This window comes from Hyperolius riggenbachi, chromosome 4 (assembly GCF_040937935.1).
Source record: "Hyperolius riggenbachi isolate aHypRig1 chromosome 4, aHypRig1.pri, whole genome shotgun sequence".
NCBI classification, from domain to species: domain Eukaryota; kingdom Metazoa; phylum Chordata; class Amphibia; order Anura; family Hyperoliidae; genus Hyperolius; species Hyperolius riggenbachi.
The window spans coordinates 191,387,183-191,405,954 of NC_090649.1; the positions used below are offsets into that span (position 1 = coordinate 191,387,183).

Here is an 18,772-nt window from a genome sequence, read left to right on the forward strand (position 1 = left end):
TGCCACCCATCAATCAGCCCCTAACCTGCCCCTTGCGGGCAATCTGATCACCCACCCACACCAATAGATCGCCCGCAGATCCGACATCAGATCACCTCCCAAGCGCAGTGTTTACATCTATTCTCTCCTCTAAACACCCACTAATTACCCATCAATCACCCCCTATCACCACCTGTCACTGTTACCCATCAGATTAGACCCTAATCTGCCCCTTGCGGGCACCCAATCACCCGCCCACACCTCAGAACGCCCTCAGACCCCAGCCCTGATCACCTCGCTAGTGCATTGCTTGCATCTATTTCCCCCCTCTAATCACACCTTGAGACACCCATAAATCACCTCCTGTCACCCCCTAGCACACCTACCCATCAGATCAGGCCCTAATTTGCCCCGTGTGGGCTCCTGATCACTCGGCCAAACCCTCAGATCCCCCTCAGACCCCCTTCCGATCACCTCCCCAGTGCATTGATTGCATCTATTTTCCCCTCTAACCGCCCCCTGAGACACCCATCAATCACCTCCTGTCACCCCCCTAGCACTCCTATCCATCAGATCAGGCCCAATACATCCTGTCATCTAAGAGGCCACCCTGCTTATGACCGTTTCCACAAAATTTGCCCCCTCATAGACCACCTGTCATCAAAATTTGCAGATGCTTATACCCCTGAACAGTCATTTTGAGAAATTTGGTTTCCAGACTACTCACAGTTTTGGGCCCGTAAAATGCCAGGGCAGTATAGGAACCCCACAAGTGACCCCATTTTAGAAAGAAGACACCCCAAGGTATTCTGTTAGGTGTATGATGAGTTCATAGAAGATTTTATTTTTTGTCAAAAGTTAGCGGAAATTGGATTTTTATTGTTTTTTTCACAAAGTGTCATTTTTCACTAATGTGACAAAAAATAAAATCTTCTATGAACTCACCATACCCCTAACGGAATACCTTGGGGTGTCGTCTTTCTAAAATGGGGTCACTTGTGGGGTTCCTATACTGCCCTGGCATTTGAGGGGCCCTAAACCGTGGGGAGTAGTCTAGAAAACAAATGCCTCAAAATGACCTGTGAATAGGACGTTGGGCCCCTTAGCGCACCTAGGCTGCAAAAAAGTGTCACACATGTAGTATCGCCATACTCAGGAGAAGTAGTATAATGTGTTTTGTGGTGTATTTTTACACATACCCATGCTGGGGTGGGAGAAATCTCTCTGTAAAATGGACAATTGTGTGTAAAAAAAATCAAAAATGTGTCATTTACAGAGATATTTCTCCCACCCAGCATGGTTATATGTAAAAATACACCACAAAACACATTATACTACTTCTTCTGAGTACGGCGATACCACATGTGTGACACTTTTTTGCAGCCTAACTGTGCTAAGGGGCCCAAAGTCCAATGAGTACCTTTAGGATTTTACAGGTCATTTTGAGACATTTGGGTTCAAGACGACTACTCACGGTTTAGGGCCCCTAAAATGCCAGGGCAGTATTGGAACCCCACAAATGACCCCATTCTAAAAAGAAGACACCCCAAGGTATTCCGTTAGGAGTATGGTGAGTTCATAGAAGATTTTATTTTTTGTCACAAGTTAGCGGAAATTGATAAGTATTGTTTTTTTTTTCACAAAGTGTCGTTTTCCGCTAACTTGTGACAAAAAAAAATCTTCTATGAACTCACCATACCCTAACGGAATACCTTGGATGTCTTCATTCTAAAATGGGGTCACTTGTGGGGTTCCTATACTGCCCTGGCATTTTAGGGGCCTAAACCGTGAGGAGTAGTCTAGAATCCAAATGCCTCAAAAATGACCTGTGAATAGGACGTTAGGCCCCTTAGCGCACCTAGGTTGCAAAAAAGTGTCACACATGTGGTATCGCCGTACTCAGAAGAAGTAGTATAATGTGTTTTGAGGTGTATTTTTATACATACCCATGCTGGGTGGGAAAAATCTCTCTGTAAATGGACAATTGTGTGTAAAAAAAATCAAATAATTGTCATTTACAGAGATATTTCTCCCACCTAGCATCTGTATGTGTAAAAATACACCCCAAAACACATTATACTACTTCTCCTGAGTACGGCGGTACCACATGTGTGGCACTTTTTTGCACCCTAAGTGCGCTAAGGGGCCCAAAGTCCAATGAGTACCTTTAGGATTTCACAGGTCATTTTGCGACATTTGGTTTCAAGACTACTCCTCACGGTTTAGGGCCCCTAAAATGCCAGGGCAGTATAGGAACCCCACAAATGACCCCATTTTAGAAAGAAGACACCTCAAGGTATTCCGTTAGGCGTATGGTGAGTTCATAGAAGATTTTATTTTTGTCACAAGTTAGCAGAAAATGACACTTTGTGAAAAAAAACAATTAAAATCAATTTCCGCTAACTTGTGACAAAAAAAAAAATCTTCTATGAACTCACCATCCTCCTAATGGAATACCTTGGGGTGACTTCTTTTCTAAAATGGGGTAATTTGTGGGATTCCTATACTGTCCTGGCATTTTAGGGGCCCTAAACCGGGAGGAGCAGTCTTGAAACGAAATTTCTCAAAATGACCTGTGAAATCCTAAAGGTACTCATTGGACTTTGGGCCCCTTAGCGCAGTTAGGGTGCAAAAAAGGTGCCACACATGTGGTATCGCCGTACTCAGGAGAAGTAGTATAATGTGTTTGGGGTGTATTTTTCCACATACCCATGCTGAGTGGGAGAAATATCTCTATAAATTGACAATTGTGTGTAAAAAAAAATAAAACAATTGTCATTTACGGAGATATTTCTCCCACCCAGCATGGGTATGTGTAAAAATACACCCCAAAACACATTATACTACTTCTCCTGAGTACGGCAATACCACATGTGTGGCACTTTTTTGCAGCCTAACTGCGCTAAGGGCCCCAAAGTCCAATGAGCATCTTTAGGCTTTACAGGGGTGCTTACAATTAGGCACCCCCCAAAATGCCAGGACAGTGAACACACCCCACAAATGACCCCATTTTGGAAAGTAGACACTTCAAGGTATTCAGAGAGTAGCATAGGGAGTCCGTGGCAGATTTCATTTTTTTTTGTCGCAAGTTAGAAGAAATGGAAACTTTTTTTTTTTTTTTTTTGTTACAAAGTGTCATTTTCCGCTAACTTGTGACAAAAAATTAAATCTTCTATGAACTCACCATGCCTCTCACTGAATACTTTGGGATGTCTTCTTTCCAAACTGGGGTCATTTGGGGGGGATTTGTACTATCCTGCAATTTTAGCCCCTCATGAAACCTGACAGGTGCGCAGAAAAGTCAGAGATGCTTGAAAATGGGAAAATTCACTTTTGGCACCATAGTTTGTAAACGCTTTAACTTTTACCCAATCCAATAAATATACACTGAATGGTTTTTTTTTTTTTTATCAAAGACATGTAGCAGAATAACTTTCGCGCTCAAATGTATAGGAAATTTTACTTTATTTGAAAAATGTCAGCACAGAAAGTTAAAAAAGTCATTTTTTTGACAAAATTCATGTCTTTTTTGATGAATATAATAAAAAGTAAAACTCGCAGCAGCAATCAAATAGCACCGAAAGAAAGCTGTATTAGTGACAAGAAAAGGAGGTAAAATTCATTTAGGTGGTAGGTTGTATGACTGAGCAATAAACCGTGAAAGCTGCAGTGGTCCGAATGGAAAAAAAGGCTCTGGTCCTTAAGGGGTTTTATGACTGCAGTCCTTAAGTGGTTAAGTCACACAGTCCCCTCCTCCAAAAGTGTGGGGGGGAGGGTAGGAAGAAAAGAATCTATTTATTTTATCTATCAATATATACAATATTCAAGCCAAAGCCAGGTCGCCGTCGTCCAAATGTCCCCACCCCCCTGTCTCTGCTACCCTCAAGCTAATAGCAGTCCCGGCGGACACTGCAGAGTATAACGCCAGCAGTGCACAATCGCCTCTTCGGCTGGCACGCTCCTTCCTGTGTTGTTTATTTTCATTGTTGCTGGTGCCTGGCATCATGTGTATTTGTATAGAGTACATGCTGTTGGGTCATGGAGGGGGCACCAGAGACATTGAGCATTGGATACTAAGAGGAAGAAGATTGCAGGTCGGAGAGGCGAGTTTGCTTTCCTGCCATTATATTGTTCCGGATAACGGACACACTACGGTGCTTTGTATTGAATATTTATCTGTAAATGTTTTTGGATTGTGAAACAAATCATCTGAGTTTCCATTAATTATGGGGAAATTCGCTATGATAGAAGTGCTTTGAATTACAAGCATCTTTCCGGAAAAAATAATTCTGGCAACCCAAAGTTCCACTATAGTTGGCAGTGTACTCCCTTCTTTCACTGAGGAAATGGGAATATTACCAAACTGCTCAAATTTACCCGGCTACTATTCTGACATTTTTGGGACATCCAAGACCAAAAAAAGTGTAAAGGAGTACATAATTTTTGTTATAGCATCTTTTGGCCAAGCTGTGTGCCTCCCCTGTTTGTTTCCCCAAAACACCCCCCGCCGACTGCTTTCGTCAGTTACAAGTACCATTAGTAGACCCCGACAAGTACTAGTTAGTAACTTTGAACAGGAAGTAATGGTGCTAGTGTATGCCCAGTATGATTCTGTATACTATAACAGGCTACTGCACACATTGCACATCCCTGAACTATACACTTTCCTACACCCTGTACTATCCTCTGACTTGTACTGTGCTCAACATACATCAATCTGCTAGCGTATTTTGTAAAATTCTGTTGTCCACTGACTTTCACCCCAACGGGCACCAACCTGATAGTGTATTACATTCCACTATGTCATTGCAGTGCCTCTAAGCTCTCTGGATTCCTAATGCCTGTGGTTGCTTAGATCTAATTGCTATTGTATACTGATGTGTTTTTTTGTTTTGTTTTTGGGGGGGAGGGGTTGTAAAATAAGTTGCACAGTTCACTGATAGACTTAATTGAATATATCATCTTATAGGAGAAAGTGTCCCTGTAACTAAGACCAGCCTGCCGGATACTTCTAATTCCCGAGGAGGAGAAGATGAGCTCTATAGTACAGAGGTTCACAAGCGCCACACATTGTTTTGTGGGACCAATGTCATCCAGACCAGATTTTATGCTGGAGAGCCTGTCAAAGCCATAATTGTCCGGACAGGTAGCTAAACTGATCTTTTCTCTCTTCTGTGAGAATTTTAGCATGTGGGATGAAGCCGTTGTGACTGTGAAATGTAAAGATGCTGATGAAAGGTATGCAATGAGCATAGAAATAAGGAGCAGTAAACTTTTAGGTCACAGATCTCTAAGCTGACCTTTCATATCTTTATATTTTATGGACTGGTGGCAGTTAGTCCTTAAAGGACCACTTTCGTGAAAATCATAACATTTGAAATACATGTAAACGCATACAAATAAGAAGTGCGTTTCTTCCTGAGTAAAATGAGCCATAAATTACTCCTATGTTGCTGTCACTTACAGTAGTATGTAAGGAAAGAGGTAGCCGGCACCATCCAATATAAATTCTCTTTTATTCTTCAATTCCCATTACAGCCATAATTGCAACGTTTCAGAGTAACATCAACTCCTTTCTCAAGCAAGGCTGTGTGTCAAATGCATCAAAATACAAAACACATTCCCTTTTATACTAAACATGATGGACTAATAGCCAATAGCGCTGCGCTATAGCTCTCTACCAATCACTGCAGTCCGTGCTCTAGCCGGACCTGATGGGGAACTGCGCTGCTATGTATCCATTAGTCGCTGTCTGTAGGCTCCTGCCCTCCCTCTTTTCAAATCTACTGGTCGGCGTCATGCGTACAAACGGCCGCATATGTCACGCGTACAACCACCGGCCCACCCATCGCGGACCTGACGGAGAACTGCGTGACACGGCGTGTGCGGAGGACGCGTTATCCGCATCCTATCCGCCCACAGAAGCTGGCCACCAATGGGAGGAAGGGTTAGCTCTAGGCCACCCCCTCAGCCATCTAGATGTAAACAAAAGTTTGTGACACATGCTGCCGAGCTGCAATAACATACTATCAATAAAACAAAGCGCAAAAGAAGCCACAGGGGACGGAAGGATTTAAGGGGAGGGAACATAGATATCCAGGGAATCCCAAATATTGATTTTCTGTAAGTTTATCAAAACACAAGGCAAATGTATGTGCATATGAATGCGTGCAGTGCTCCACACACCTCAATATGAACACACACCAGCCTGTATTAACATATCCACAATAAAGACGGCTCACAGCCAGAGGATGACACCAGCCAAAAGAGACACCTAGTATAACCCAATGATATGTATAATCTCATGTCAAATTATGTAAATTGAAGGGCTAGATAAAAGGGGCAAGATCTAATTCTCGATCGAATCCACGGGGTTCCATGGTATCCAACCTTTTTATCCACACTGCCTCCCGCCAAAGCAATTTCTTAACACGATCACCTCCTCTTTTAGGTGCCGGGACCTGCTCAATTATAATGTACCTTAGCTGACTAACATTGTGTCTAGCTGCTGAAAAATGGTATGGCACGGCCTGATCGACCAAGTTCTCACGTATTGCATGTTTATGCGATGATAACCGTACCTTCATTTTCTGTGTCGTCTGTCCTATATATAACAGTCCACACGGACATTTTAAAGCATACACTACAAACATGGAGTCACAGGTGTGACATCCATGTATTTTAAATTTGGTTCCCTTATGGGGATGAATAATTTCATCACCTCTGATCACTGAACTGCAATGAACGCAGTTCATACAAGGAAAAGTACCTTTGCGTGAGAACCTTGGTCCACCACCCGTACCCCCTCTGTCAGCATGTACTAATCGATCTTTTAAATTAGGTGCCCGGCGATATGAAGAAATCAGTGGGTTAGCAAATTGCTGTATATAGGGAAAGCTATCTCAAAGAAGATGCCAATGCTTCCTAATGATTTTATTGACTTGATCACTAACTGTACTATATGTGGAAACGAAAGGTAATCTATCCTGTTTTTGGCGAAATCCCCCCCCCCCCCTCCCTCTCTGTCTGCTGGTATCACCCAATGGCCGGTCACGTGCCATCCGTACCACCTCTGCTTGGGTATCCCCGCTGTCTAAATTTCAACTGCATCTCATCAAGTCTCCTATTCTGCACTGCCTAGTCCTCCACAATGGCACGTACCCTCTGAAATTGACTAATTGACACCGACCTCTTCGTAGCCCTCGGATGGAAACTCCCAAAATGGAGTAGGGAGTTCACATCCGTGGGCTTGACAAAGAGGTCGGTCACCAAACGACTCCCCTGTCTCACTACTACAGTGTCGAGGAAACTTATTTGTTCCCCCGAACTGTGTAAAGTTAATTTGATCTCCTGGCACTGTCCCATAAGTTCTGACACAAATGTATCAAGGGCCGAATGTGGCCCCACCCACACGCAAAAAACCTCATCAATATATCTAAACCACTGCACGGCATATTTCTGAAACAGCTTGTTAGTGTATACGTACATTTCTTCATACATACCCATATAGATGTTTGCGTAGGATGGGGCCACATTGGACCCCATAGCTGTACCCCTAAGCTGCATATAAAAAGTGTCCTCAAATAAAAAATAATTATATGCAAGTACAATCTCCAGAAGTGCACATACAAATGTAATCTGAGCCTGAGTATAATCAGATGCCACCTCCAACATATGTCGGGCAGCCTCCACACCCCCATCATGAGGGATGGAGGTGTAGAGGCTCTCCACATCCATGGTCACCAACAGGCACTCGCCCTCAATTTGCTGCATGTTGCGCAAGGCTTCAAGGAACATAGGCGTATCTCGTAGATACGATTTTTGTGATATCACATTATGTCTGAGGATCTTATCCAGGTATTTTTACAATAGGGGCAAAGATTGAGTCCACCCCGGCCACGATTCTCCTGCCGGGGGGATTCTCAAGTCTCTCAGGAATTTTGGGACATATGTACATCACTGGTGTAATTGGATTAATCTGTATCAGATAATTTGCCAGTTTGCCATCAATAATCTGCTGTGACAGAGCCTGAGCGATCACTTGAGCGATTTTACTTTGTATGTCTCTCAGAGGGTCTTTTGATAAAGCTCGATATGTATTATTATCTGCCAACTGTCTTAATATCTCTCCACGATATGTCTCGGTGTCCATTACTACAATAGCTCCGGCCTTATCGGCAGGTTTGATCGTTACAGTTGGATTCTCTGCCACCTCCCTGATAGCTGTGTTCTCTACACGTGAGATGTTATTTTTGATACTATAGTCCCATGTGTTACCCCTCATGAGAGAATCGACCTCATTTTGTACTTTTTTCATAAAAAGGTCGATAACCTAGCAGGATGGCGGTTGAAAATTACTTTTTGTGCGGAGTCCCGCTTCACTGAGTAATAACCTGTCATCATCACCAGCCAGGTGTCTCATAGAGGCCGGAAAGTCTCTGGGGGTAGAAAAAAAGTATTTCAACTTGATGTTTCTAAAAAAATCTCTGTAGATCAACGTCCATCTCTAAGGCATCAGGGGAATGTACTGGAGCAAAAGACAGGCCATGATTCAGAGCAGACCACTGTGGAGGAGTGAGGACAGTGGAAGAAATGTTGACTACTATGTTGTTCTCTTGTATGGTTTGTTCTGCCACGATCTCAATCGCTCCCTGATGTTTCCTCCACTTAGATAGCTTTCCCTATATACAGCAATTTGCTAACCCACCGATTTCTTCATATCGCCGAGCACCTAATTTAAAAGATCGATTAGTACATGCTGACAGAGGGGGTACGGGTGGTGGACCAAGGTTCTCACGCAAAGGTACTTTTCCTTGTATGAAATGCGTTCATTGCAGTTCAGTGATCAGAGGTGATGAAATTATTCATCCCCATAAGGGAACCAAATTTAAAATACATGGATGTCACACCTGTGACTCCATGTTTGTAGTGTATGCTTTAAAATGTCCGTGTGGACTGTTATATATAGGACAGACGACACAGAAAATGAAGGTACGGTTATCATCGCATAAACATGCAATACGTGAGAACTTGGTCGATCAGGCCGTGCCATACCATTTTTCAGCAGCTAGACACAATGTTAGTCAGCTAAGGTACATTATAATTGAGCAGGTCCCGGCACCTAAAAGAGGAGGTGATCGTGTTAAGAAATTGCTTTGGCGGGAGGCAGTGTGGATAAAAAGGTTGGATACCATGGAACCCCGTGGATTCGATCGAGAATTAGATCTTGCCCCTTTTATCTAGCCCTTCAATTTACATAATTTGACATGAGATTATACATATCATTGGGTTATACTAGGTGTCTCTTTTGGCTGGTGTCATCCTCTGGCTGTGAGCCGTCTTTATTGTGGATATGTTAATACAGGCTGGTGTGTGTTCATATTGAGGTGTGTGGAGCACTGCACGCATTCATATGCACATACATTTGCCTTGTGTTTTGATAAACTTACAGAAAATCAATATTTGGGATTCCCTGGATATCTATGTTCCCTCCCCTTAAATCCTTCCGTCCCCTGTGGCTTCTTTTGCGCTTTGTTTTATTGATAGTATGTTATTGCAGCTCGGCAGCATGTGTCACAAACTTTTGTTTACATCTAGATGGCCGAGGGGGTGGCCTAGAGCTAACCCTTCCTCCCATTGGTGGCCAGCTTCTGTGGGCGGATAGGATGCGGATAACGCGTCCTCCGCACACGCCGTGTCACGCAGTTCTCCGTCAGGTCCGCGATGGGTGGGCCGGTGGTTGTACGCGTGACATATGCGGCCGTTTGTACGCATGACGCCGACCAGTAGATTTGAAAAGAGGGAGGGCGGGAGCCTACAGACAGCAACCAATGGATGCATAGCAGCGCAGTTCCCCATCAGGTCCGGCTAGAGCACGGACTGCAGTGATTGGTAGAGAGCTATAGCGCAGCGCTATTGGCTATTAGTCCATCATGTTCAGTATAAAAGGGAATGTGTTTTGTATTTTGATGCATTTGACATACAGCCTTGCTTGAGAAAGGAGTTGATGTTACTCTGAAACGTTGCAATTATGGCTGTAATGGGAATTGAAGAATAAAAGAGAATTTATATTGGATGGTGCCGGCTACCTCTTTCCTTACATGACGTTGACCTAGGAGTGCTGCCAGGTCCAAGCTACGGCACATCACCTATTTAACCCAGAGTGGTGCTTCACTATCCATTTGTATTACAGTAGTATGTAGAAATCAGACAGAACTGACAGGTTTTAGAATAGCCCATCTCCTCATGGGGGATTCTCTGGGTTTTGTTTTGTTTTTTAAAACAGTTGGTGAATTGCAGTTGCTCTGTTCAACTGCCAAAAATGTGCAGGGAGGCTGGCCAGCATCTTTATATAAATCCTTTTCAGGGAGTGTCTTTATAAAGAATAAAAGCCTTGCTGATAATCCCCCATGAAGAGATGGACTTGTTCAAAACCTGTCTGTTCTATCAAATGTCCACTAACTACTGTAAGTGAAAGCAGCATAGGAGAAAAGCAATTAATTTATGTCTCATTTTACTCTGGAAGAAACACATTTCTTATTTGTATGGGTTTTCATGTATTTTAAATTTTACAATTTTTCACGATAGTGGTCCTTTAATAGTTAGACCTTGATGGAGACACTGCTGAAGTCTTGCATACACAGAAAATAATTACCAGGAGGAGGACCATATACTGGCAAGCAAACAATCCATGAGGTCTGCACAATGAATGTTTGGAATAGACTAGGGTTTATTTATTTTTTTTAAAGTAGGCAAAAAAAAAAAGTTTCACTTACCTGGGGCTTCTGCCAGCCCCATGCAGCCATCCTGTGCCCTCATAGTCACTCACTGCTGCTCTGGTCCCCCTCCGTCAGCTCATTTAGTTTTTGTCGACCTCGCATTGCGTACATTTTTACACATCCCCGCTGGTGCAGGAACATTAACGCATACATTTTTACGCATTAGCGGTTTAACGTGTAAAATTTTACGCGTTAAACCTCTAACGCGTAAAAATGTATGCGTTAATGCTCCTGCACCAGCGGGAATGCGTAAAAATGTACGCAACGCGGCCCGCCGACCCCCGAGGTTGGCATAAACTACACTAGCTGATGGAGGAAGGCCAGAGCAGCAGTGAGTGACTACGAGGGCACAGGATGGCTGCATGAGGCTGGTAGAAGCCCCAGGTAAGTAAAAAAATTTTATTTTTTATTTTTGCCTGATGACTCCTTTAAAGCTGATCTGTCGCAGTTCAATCGCTATAAAAAATCAAATAGTGACAGAAAAATAAACCACAATGTTTTTTAAACTTTCATCTCACTTCCTGTTCTGTTTCTCTGTCATATAGGCAAAAAGTGAGGGTTAATCTTCCCTACACTTTTTTTTTTCTTTGCACAAGTTAAGAGAATCGATTGATCATTGAATGATGATTAGTTGTAAATATTGAGTGTATATGTTATGCTATGTTCACCTACGTGAATGTCTGGCATAGGCAGGGATTAAAACCTTCTTGGGAACAAAAGATCAGACAGAGAAGTCATTGTATGTTGTTATGGTATTTCATCTTATCATTGTGATAGACTGCAGGATCGGCCATGGATCTGTCATATACAGCAGCCCTTGGGAACAGATCAAGGCCCTCTACTGAATCCATAAGCTAGCAACATACACAAGAAATGAAATAAAGAATAACTAATATAAACAGTTGTAAGACTGTAGTGACAGATGACATTGGAACAGCTGTGCAGTGCAAACATTCACTTTGTTTACGTATTACAGCGCCATTTACGTGTGACATCACCACTTTCCTACATCTATAGCTGATCACCTTGCTATAGAAGAGGAAAGATATATTCTTAGAATAATCAAATATATAATTATATCTTTATTGGTTGTTTTTCTTAAACATCCCTGGCCCTGCAGATCAATCATTTACCTGGTGTACTACATTGTTTCCATAGGGTTCAGCACATCTAAAGGACAGCTTATTCGCTCCATATTATACCCAAAGCCAACAGACTTCAAGCTTTACAGAGATGCCTATCTGTTCCTGCTCTGTCTTGTAGGGGTGGCTGGAATTGGCTTCCTCTACACAGTTGTAAATAGTATTTTACATCAGGTAAAGTGTTATGTTCATGGGTGTTTATAATTTTCTACAGTAGTAAACATGAATTTGTGAATGAGTCAGGTGGTGTACTGTGCAGCTTATAGAACCACCACATTCTGTTCAGCTATGTATAGTTCTACTGTAATGTTGAGAAATGTAGTCTGTATTGTGATTCATATAGTCACTCCAGATTGACCCCACCAGATGAATTTACAGGTGGCTGGCAGCAAGTTGCAGAGCAGCTTGCCAGAACATTTGACTCACAGAAACCCATCTCTTTTATAGATTGTTTACATTCTCTTACATGCTTTTAGAATTTATTTTGAGTTTGGGTTTAGTTGGGCTTTAACCTGCATTTTTTGCATCAACATTTGTAATGAGTTTTATGTTTTTCAGGTCCCGGCTAGCACTATTATAATTGAATCACTTGACATCATAACCATTACAGTACCTCCTGCCCTTCCTGCTGCCATGACTGCTGGGATTGTCTACGCTCAGAGGCGCCTGAGGAAGATCGGCATCTTTTGTATCAGTCCTCAGAGAATAAATATCTGTGGCCAGTTAAACCTCGTATGCTTTGACAAGGTAAAATGTTCATAGCTTGAAGGACATCTCCAGAAAACCTTTCTCTAGAGTTGATGTAAAGTATTTTAAATTTTAAGTTAACTGCATACCCCTGATACAGAGACCTGCATCTTTGAGAGTTAGCCTATAATTCTTCCCTTGTAACAAAGGCTTTTCTATTAGCATAGACCCCACATTCCAGCAACCTTCACCTGGCTGCCTCCCTGACATTTGTTACCTGGTAAACTAGCAGATAGTTGGTGTGGCACACATAAGGGCATTGCAGGTATAAAATTGGGTGTGGACCTACCTATCTGCTTATTGTGCCAAAAAGTATTCTGAGGAGAGGCTGGGTTGCGTAGGTTAGTGTGGTTTGCCTTCTTATAACAGAAGGTACTTGCGATAATTCAGCTTTAAGTGTGTAAATGTGGTGTACTTTCCTAGTGACTTTGGGTCACCCTGAGCTGCTTTGTTACGCTGTTGCGTAGCTTAGAAAGTACTGTGTTCAGAAGCTGGAAGATATATGGCTGGATTAGATCATTGGGAAGTTGATGGGCTGTTGATGTTGATGTGCTGTTTCTCATTCATCTCTTGGCCATGGAGTCTTAGAGAACCAGAGACTAAAACGCATAATAGATTTATACATACCTGGGGCTTCCTCCAGCCCCATCAACATGGATCGCTCCTCCACCGCCGCCTCTTTCGCCGGTACCGGGTCTCGTCACTTCCGCCGGATGCAGCCAGTTGTACGCATCCACAGGGACTTCCTCCGTCTCACCGGCGCCTGCTTTACGCATGCGCCTGCGAAGTACAGAGGGAGCGCCCTGCGCTTGCGCCGACTGGCCCTGATGGCCGAAGTGATGGGACCCGGTACCGGCGATAGAGGAGGCGTGGGAGCGATACATGCTGATGGGGCGGGAAGACGCCCCAGGTATGTATAAATCTATTATGTTTTTCTTCTCTGATTCTCTTTAAGAGGGAATCTGAAATGAGAGGGATATGGAGGTTGTCATATGTATTTCCTTTTAAACACAAATTGCTTGGCTGTCCTGCCGATCCTCTGTCTCTAGTACATTTAGCCATAGACCCTGAACAAGCATACAGATCAGATGCCTCTGACAAAAATCTGACAAGATTTGCTGCATGCTTGTTTCAGGTGTGTGATTAAGACACTGCTGCAGCCAGAAAAATCAGCAGGACTAACATGCAAGTGGTATTGTTTAAAAGGAAAGAAATATGGCAACCTCCAAATTCCTCTTGCTTCAGGTTCCCTTTTAAAGTACCCACTATTAATACAGTCTTTTTTTTTTGTACAATCTTACCAAGTACAGGTCCTTCTCAAAAAAAAATAGCATATTGTGATTAAGTTCATTATTTTCTGTAATGTACTGATAAACATTAGACTTTCATATATTTTAGATTCAAATACACACAACTGAAGTAGTTCAAGCCTTTTATTGTTTTAATATTGATGATTTTGGCATACAGCTCATGAAAACCCACATTTCCTATCTCAAAAAATTAGTATATTTCATCCGACCAATAAAAGAAAAGTGTTTTTAAAACAAAAAAAGTCAACCTTCAAATAATTATGTTCAGTTATGCACTCAATACTTGGTCGGGAATCCTTTTGCAGAAATGACTGCTTCAATGCGGCGTGGCATGGAGGCAATCAGCCTGTGGCACTGCTCAGGTGTTATGGGGGCCCAGGATGCTTCGATAGCGGCCTTAAGCTCATCCAGAGTGTTCGGTTTTGCGTCTCTCAACTTTCTCTTCACAATATCCCACAGATTCTCTATGGGGTTCAGGTCAGGAGAGTTGGCAGGCCAATTGAACACAGTAATACCATGGTCAGTAAACCATTTACCAGTGGTTTTGGCACTGTGAGCAGGTGCCAGGTCGTGCTAAAAAATGAAATCTTCATCTCCATAAAGCTTTTCAGCAGATGGAAGCATGAAGTGCTCCAAAATCTCCCGATAGCTAGCTGCATTGACCCTGCCCTTGATAAAAACACAGTGGACCAACACCAGCAGCTGACATGGCACACCAGACCATCACTGACTGCTGTGGGTATTTGACACTGGACTGCAGGCATTTTGGCATTTCCTACTCCCCAGTTTTCCTCCAGACTCTGGCACCTTGATTTCCGAATGACATGCAAAAGTTGCTTTTATCCGAAAAAAGTACTTTGGATTACTGAGCAACAGTCCAGTGCTGCTTCTCTGTAGCCCAGTTCAGGCACTTCTGCCGCTGTTTCTGGTTCAAAAGTGGCTTGACCTGGGGAATGCGGCACCTGTAGCCCATTTCCTGCACACGCCTGTACACGGTGGCTATGGATGTTTCTACTCCATACTCAGTCCACTGCTTCCGCAGGTCTCCCAAGGTCTGGAATCGGTCCTTCTCCACAATCTTCCTCAGGGTCCAGTCACCTCTTCTCATTGTGCAGCGTTTTCTGCCACACTTTTTCCTTCCCACAGACTTCCCACTGAGGTGCCTTGATACAGCACTCTGGGAACAGCCTATCTTACCCTCTTGCTTGAGGGTGTCCGTGATGGCTTTCTGGACAACAGTCAGGTCGGCAGTCTTACCCATGATTGCGGTTTTGAGTAATGAACCAGGCTGGGAGTTTTTAAAAGCCTCAGGAATCTTTTGCAGGTGTTTAGAGTTAATTAGTTGATTCAGATGATTAGGTTAATAGCTCGTTTAGAGAACCTTTTCATGATATGCTAATTTTTTGAGATAGGAATTTTGGGTTTTCATGAGCTGTATGCCAAAATCATCAATATTAAAACAATAAAAGGCTTGAACTACTTCAGTTGTGTGTAATGAATCTAAAATATATGAAAGTCTGTTTATCAGTACATTACAGAAAATAATGAATTTTATCACAATATGCTAAATTTTTTTAGAAGGACCTGTATATGTAGTAGAAGGGTAAATATGTGGTACTTTGAATGGATACTTTAGGTAGGCCCTCATATTACATAGAAATGGTAAGCTTGTATCATTAGTGGGCACCTTTAGAGGCCACTTGACAAATTACAAGAATATATGTGGCAGTGCCTTTGCTTTTTGTGCTAGATCTAGGTGTGATCATAGTAGATCTCCTCATAATTTTGACATAACCAAGCCAGTCAGTATTGTACTCTTCTGCCAACTAAAAACTGCGGTTTCCTCAGTCATTTACCAGCCAGACACGTTGGTATATATTGATTTGTCCTGCAATGGTCACAGCTTGTGTTCATGCATGACCAGTAGCTATGGTGCGGATATGGATAGGGATACAACATGTACATTCAGCTGTTGACAGTGGCTATATGAAGCTGGTAACTTAGGGTCCACCACCCTGCTTCGGCCTTGTTCTTTAGCCTTCCCAAGCTCCCCTGTCCTGTGTGCATCTGAAGGGACTTGCTGATTTCTATGGTAAGATTGACACGGTTGGATTACAGAGCATCCCGTTAACCTCCCTAGCGTTCAATTTATCCAGGATTTCTGTGCAAAAAGTGGCTCAATTAATTTTCATGAAATTTTTGCTTGCAACTTTCTAAAATCCATCAAGCAAGGGTCTAGTATCCATTTGGAGTATAATAAGTCTCAAAACAAAAATAAACTTTTTAATCACATAGAAAAATCCTTCACAAATATGGATGAAGAAATAAATCTACAGATGCAGAAATAAATACCATACAGTGTTTACCTAAAACATCTTTTAGGTAGTACAACAACTAAGGGCCAGTTCACACGCACACTTGCATATCATTTACCGCTGTTTATGGAAAAGCAGCATTTTGATCTTTATTTCTTCCACTGTCTGAAAGCAGCAGGGTCTGGTCGTTCTGGGGTCCATTAGCGCCGCACTCCTGTGTCCCCCTGCAGAATGAAAAATGACGGTCGCTGGGAATCGCCACTGAAAGTCGACAAATGCTTTTCTGCACGCTTGCAGAAAAGCATTTGGACGAGACTCTGGGCAGGTGATTGAGACATCCGCCTGAACCAGCCTTAAAGGTCCATACACACGCTGATCTGAACTCTGAGTGGTGCACCATAACGACTGCCACGGCGGGGGTGGTCATTCTGGTCAGACCAGCGTTACTACATCAGGCGCACAACGATTGCATGAAGATCCGGTGTGCTAGATTTTTAGCAATGCCCGATCACAGCATAATAGCATTGTTCTCGCTGCTCCCACTACCAGAAACTTCTCCATTACACGCTCCTAGTTTCTCTGCTCCCCCCTGCATAGCAAAAGATGCATCGTGTACAAAGGCTGATGACACTTCTGTACAGTGTTGTTAGTGCGCTGTCGCCTTTGGCTGATGCCTCTGTTGCGATGCGCGAGGGGTGAAGGGACAACAAGCTCATCTGACTTGGCAGCTTCCAGCAGGTGGCGAGGTGCCAAGAACAATGCCGTTGGGTCATGCTTAGGCATAGCTAAAGGTACGACATACCAGATCTTTAGGGATCGTCATTGGGCCACTGTACACACTCTGGTCTGCTGCACAACTCTTAGCCATGGTGGTCATTATAGTCCGTCACGGCCAAGTTCAGACCAGTGTGGCAAGAAGTGTCATTCTCTGTACAATATACAGTATGGTATTAGATTCCAGAAGTTTTCTGTAATGCTGTAATATGTGCCTACTGCCAGTAGGTGGTGCACATACACCATTATAACACTTTCCAGGCCAGTTTTTGGCATGGACGAAGCTAACTCGTCTATACCGATTGTAGCAAGTTTTTTTAACAACGGGTCAGCCTCGTCCTTACCACCAAGGAGGCTGTCATGGCAACCAGAAACACTAAGATTATAAAATGATGTGCATGTCCAGTCACTAAGCAGATTTGATGCATATTAGTGTACCACCTTCCTCAGTTTAGCTGAATAATTGCAAATACCTTCTGTTTTAAAGTTGTACTAAAAATTCAGCATTTCTACTTTGCTCCAAAAGATTCCTTACAGCTTTAAAGCTACTATCCGAGAAAAAAATTGTAGCAGAACATAATTGAAATAGTTAAACACCTCACTTTTTTCGTGCTTTGGAAAGGCTATTCAGCTTCAAATCCACATCCAGACTGGAGATAACAGTATATTTCTCTGCTTCTAGCATGCACACAGATCAGAACAACTCACTAGAAGAATTTAATATAGAATAGAAAGCAGCTGGAATAAAATATGGCAGATTTCAGAGCAAGATAAACCACACCTTGGAAACCAGACAGACAATATTAATTGTGCACAAAAGCAAATATGTTAACTGTCCGAGTAATAAAAAGTAGGAAAACACATTTGTATGGAATGTTATGTCAGAATTTCAGACCACTTTAAAAGCACAAAATTATATTCTCAAACTTTGCACTCAGAAATGTTAACTTTTTATCTCTTCCTCTTTTCAGACTGGTACTCTTACTGAAGATGGCTTAGATCTCTGGGGAATCCAAAGAGTAGAAAACGCACAGTAAGAATACATCTAGTGTCTTTATGAATAACTACAGACACTGCCGAAATATGTCATCTGCAGTCAGGATAGATTTCTTTCCATTATAAATGGACTGTAAATAAGTTTCATCTTCCCACATTCATTTGTATTGCATCATAGTATACCCATTGCCCGCCCCTCCCTGCCAACATAAGCAGGTCTTGCATTTGATTTGCTTAATACTATGGAACAGGCTAGTTGCATGCAAGCTGTAATTGTTATCATCTCATTGCCATGTCTAGTCAAAGGGTGTAAGTTGTCCTAGCTATGTCTCTCCATTGCCCAAAGTTCCTCATTGCTGTCCCCATCAGCCTGAGTCCTGTTAGGGTATTACAGGAAGCTGAGATACCGTAAACGTTGAATTCTGTACACCTCATATACAAGCTACAGTCAAAATGTGCATTACTTGTATAACTGCAGCCAGTCTTTGTCTGGACTTGTGCTACGTTCACAGCGGGGTGATGCATATCATGCAAAAGCAGGATCACAACTGAGGGGAAAAGTCACATTGAGCATTATACATGCAGAGCGACGCATACAGTATACTTAAAGTATGCTTCACTGCAACTGTTAATGTGCTCGTTGTGTGATAGCACACTGCTGCATCACATTATGGCAAAGGATTCTATCGCATAACACTGCTTTTATATCGATGTTCATTTTCCTATTACAC

At 42.7% G+C, this 18,772-nt stretch overlaps 1 protein-coding gene across 3 annotated transcripts in view; it reads left to right on the plus strand.

Annotated features, from left to right (window-relative positions):
- Nucleotides 1–18,772, plus strand: part of ATP13A3 (ATPase 13A3) — a 176,932-nt gene that overhangs the window by 104,242 nt on the left and 53,918 nt on the right. For all 3 annotated transcript variants that reach the window (XM_068281156.1, XM_068281159.1, XM_068281157.1), the window contains exons 11-14: nucleotides 4,949–5,125; nucleotides 11,916–12,073; nucleotides 12,458–12,646; nucleotides 18,017–18,078. In XM_068281156.1, the coding sequence (XP_068137257.1) occupies nucleotides 4,949–5,125; nucleotides 11,916–12,073; nucleotides 12,458–12,646; nucleotides 18,017–18,078 (586 nt within the window). The remainder of the gene's footprint in view (nucleotides 1–4,948; nucleotides 5,126–11,915; nucleotides 12,074–12,457; nucleotides 12,647–18,016; nucleotides 18,079–18,772) is intronic.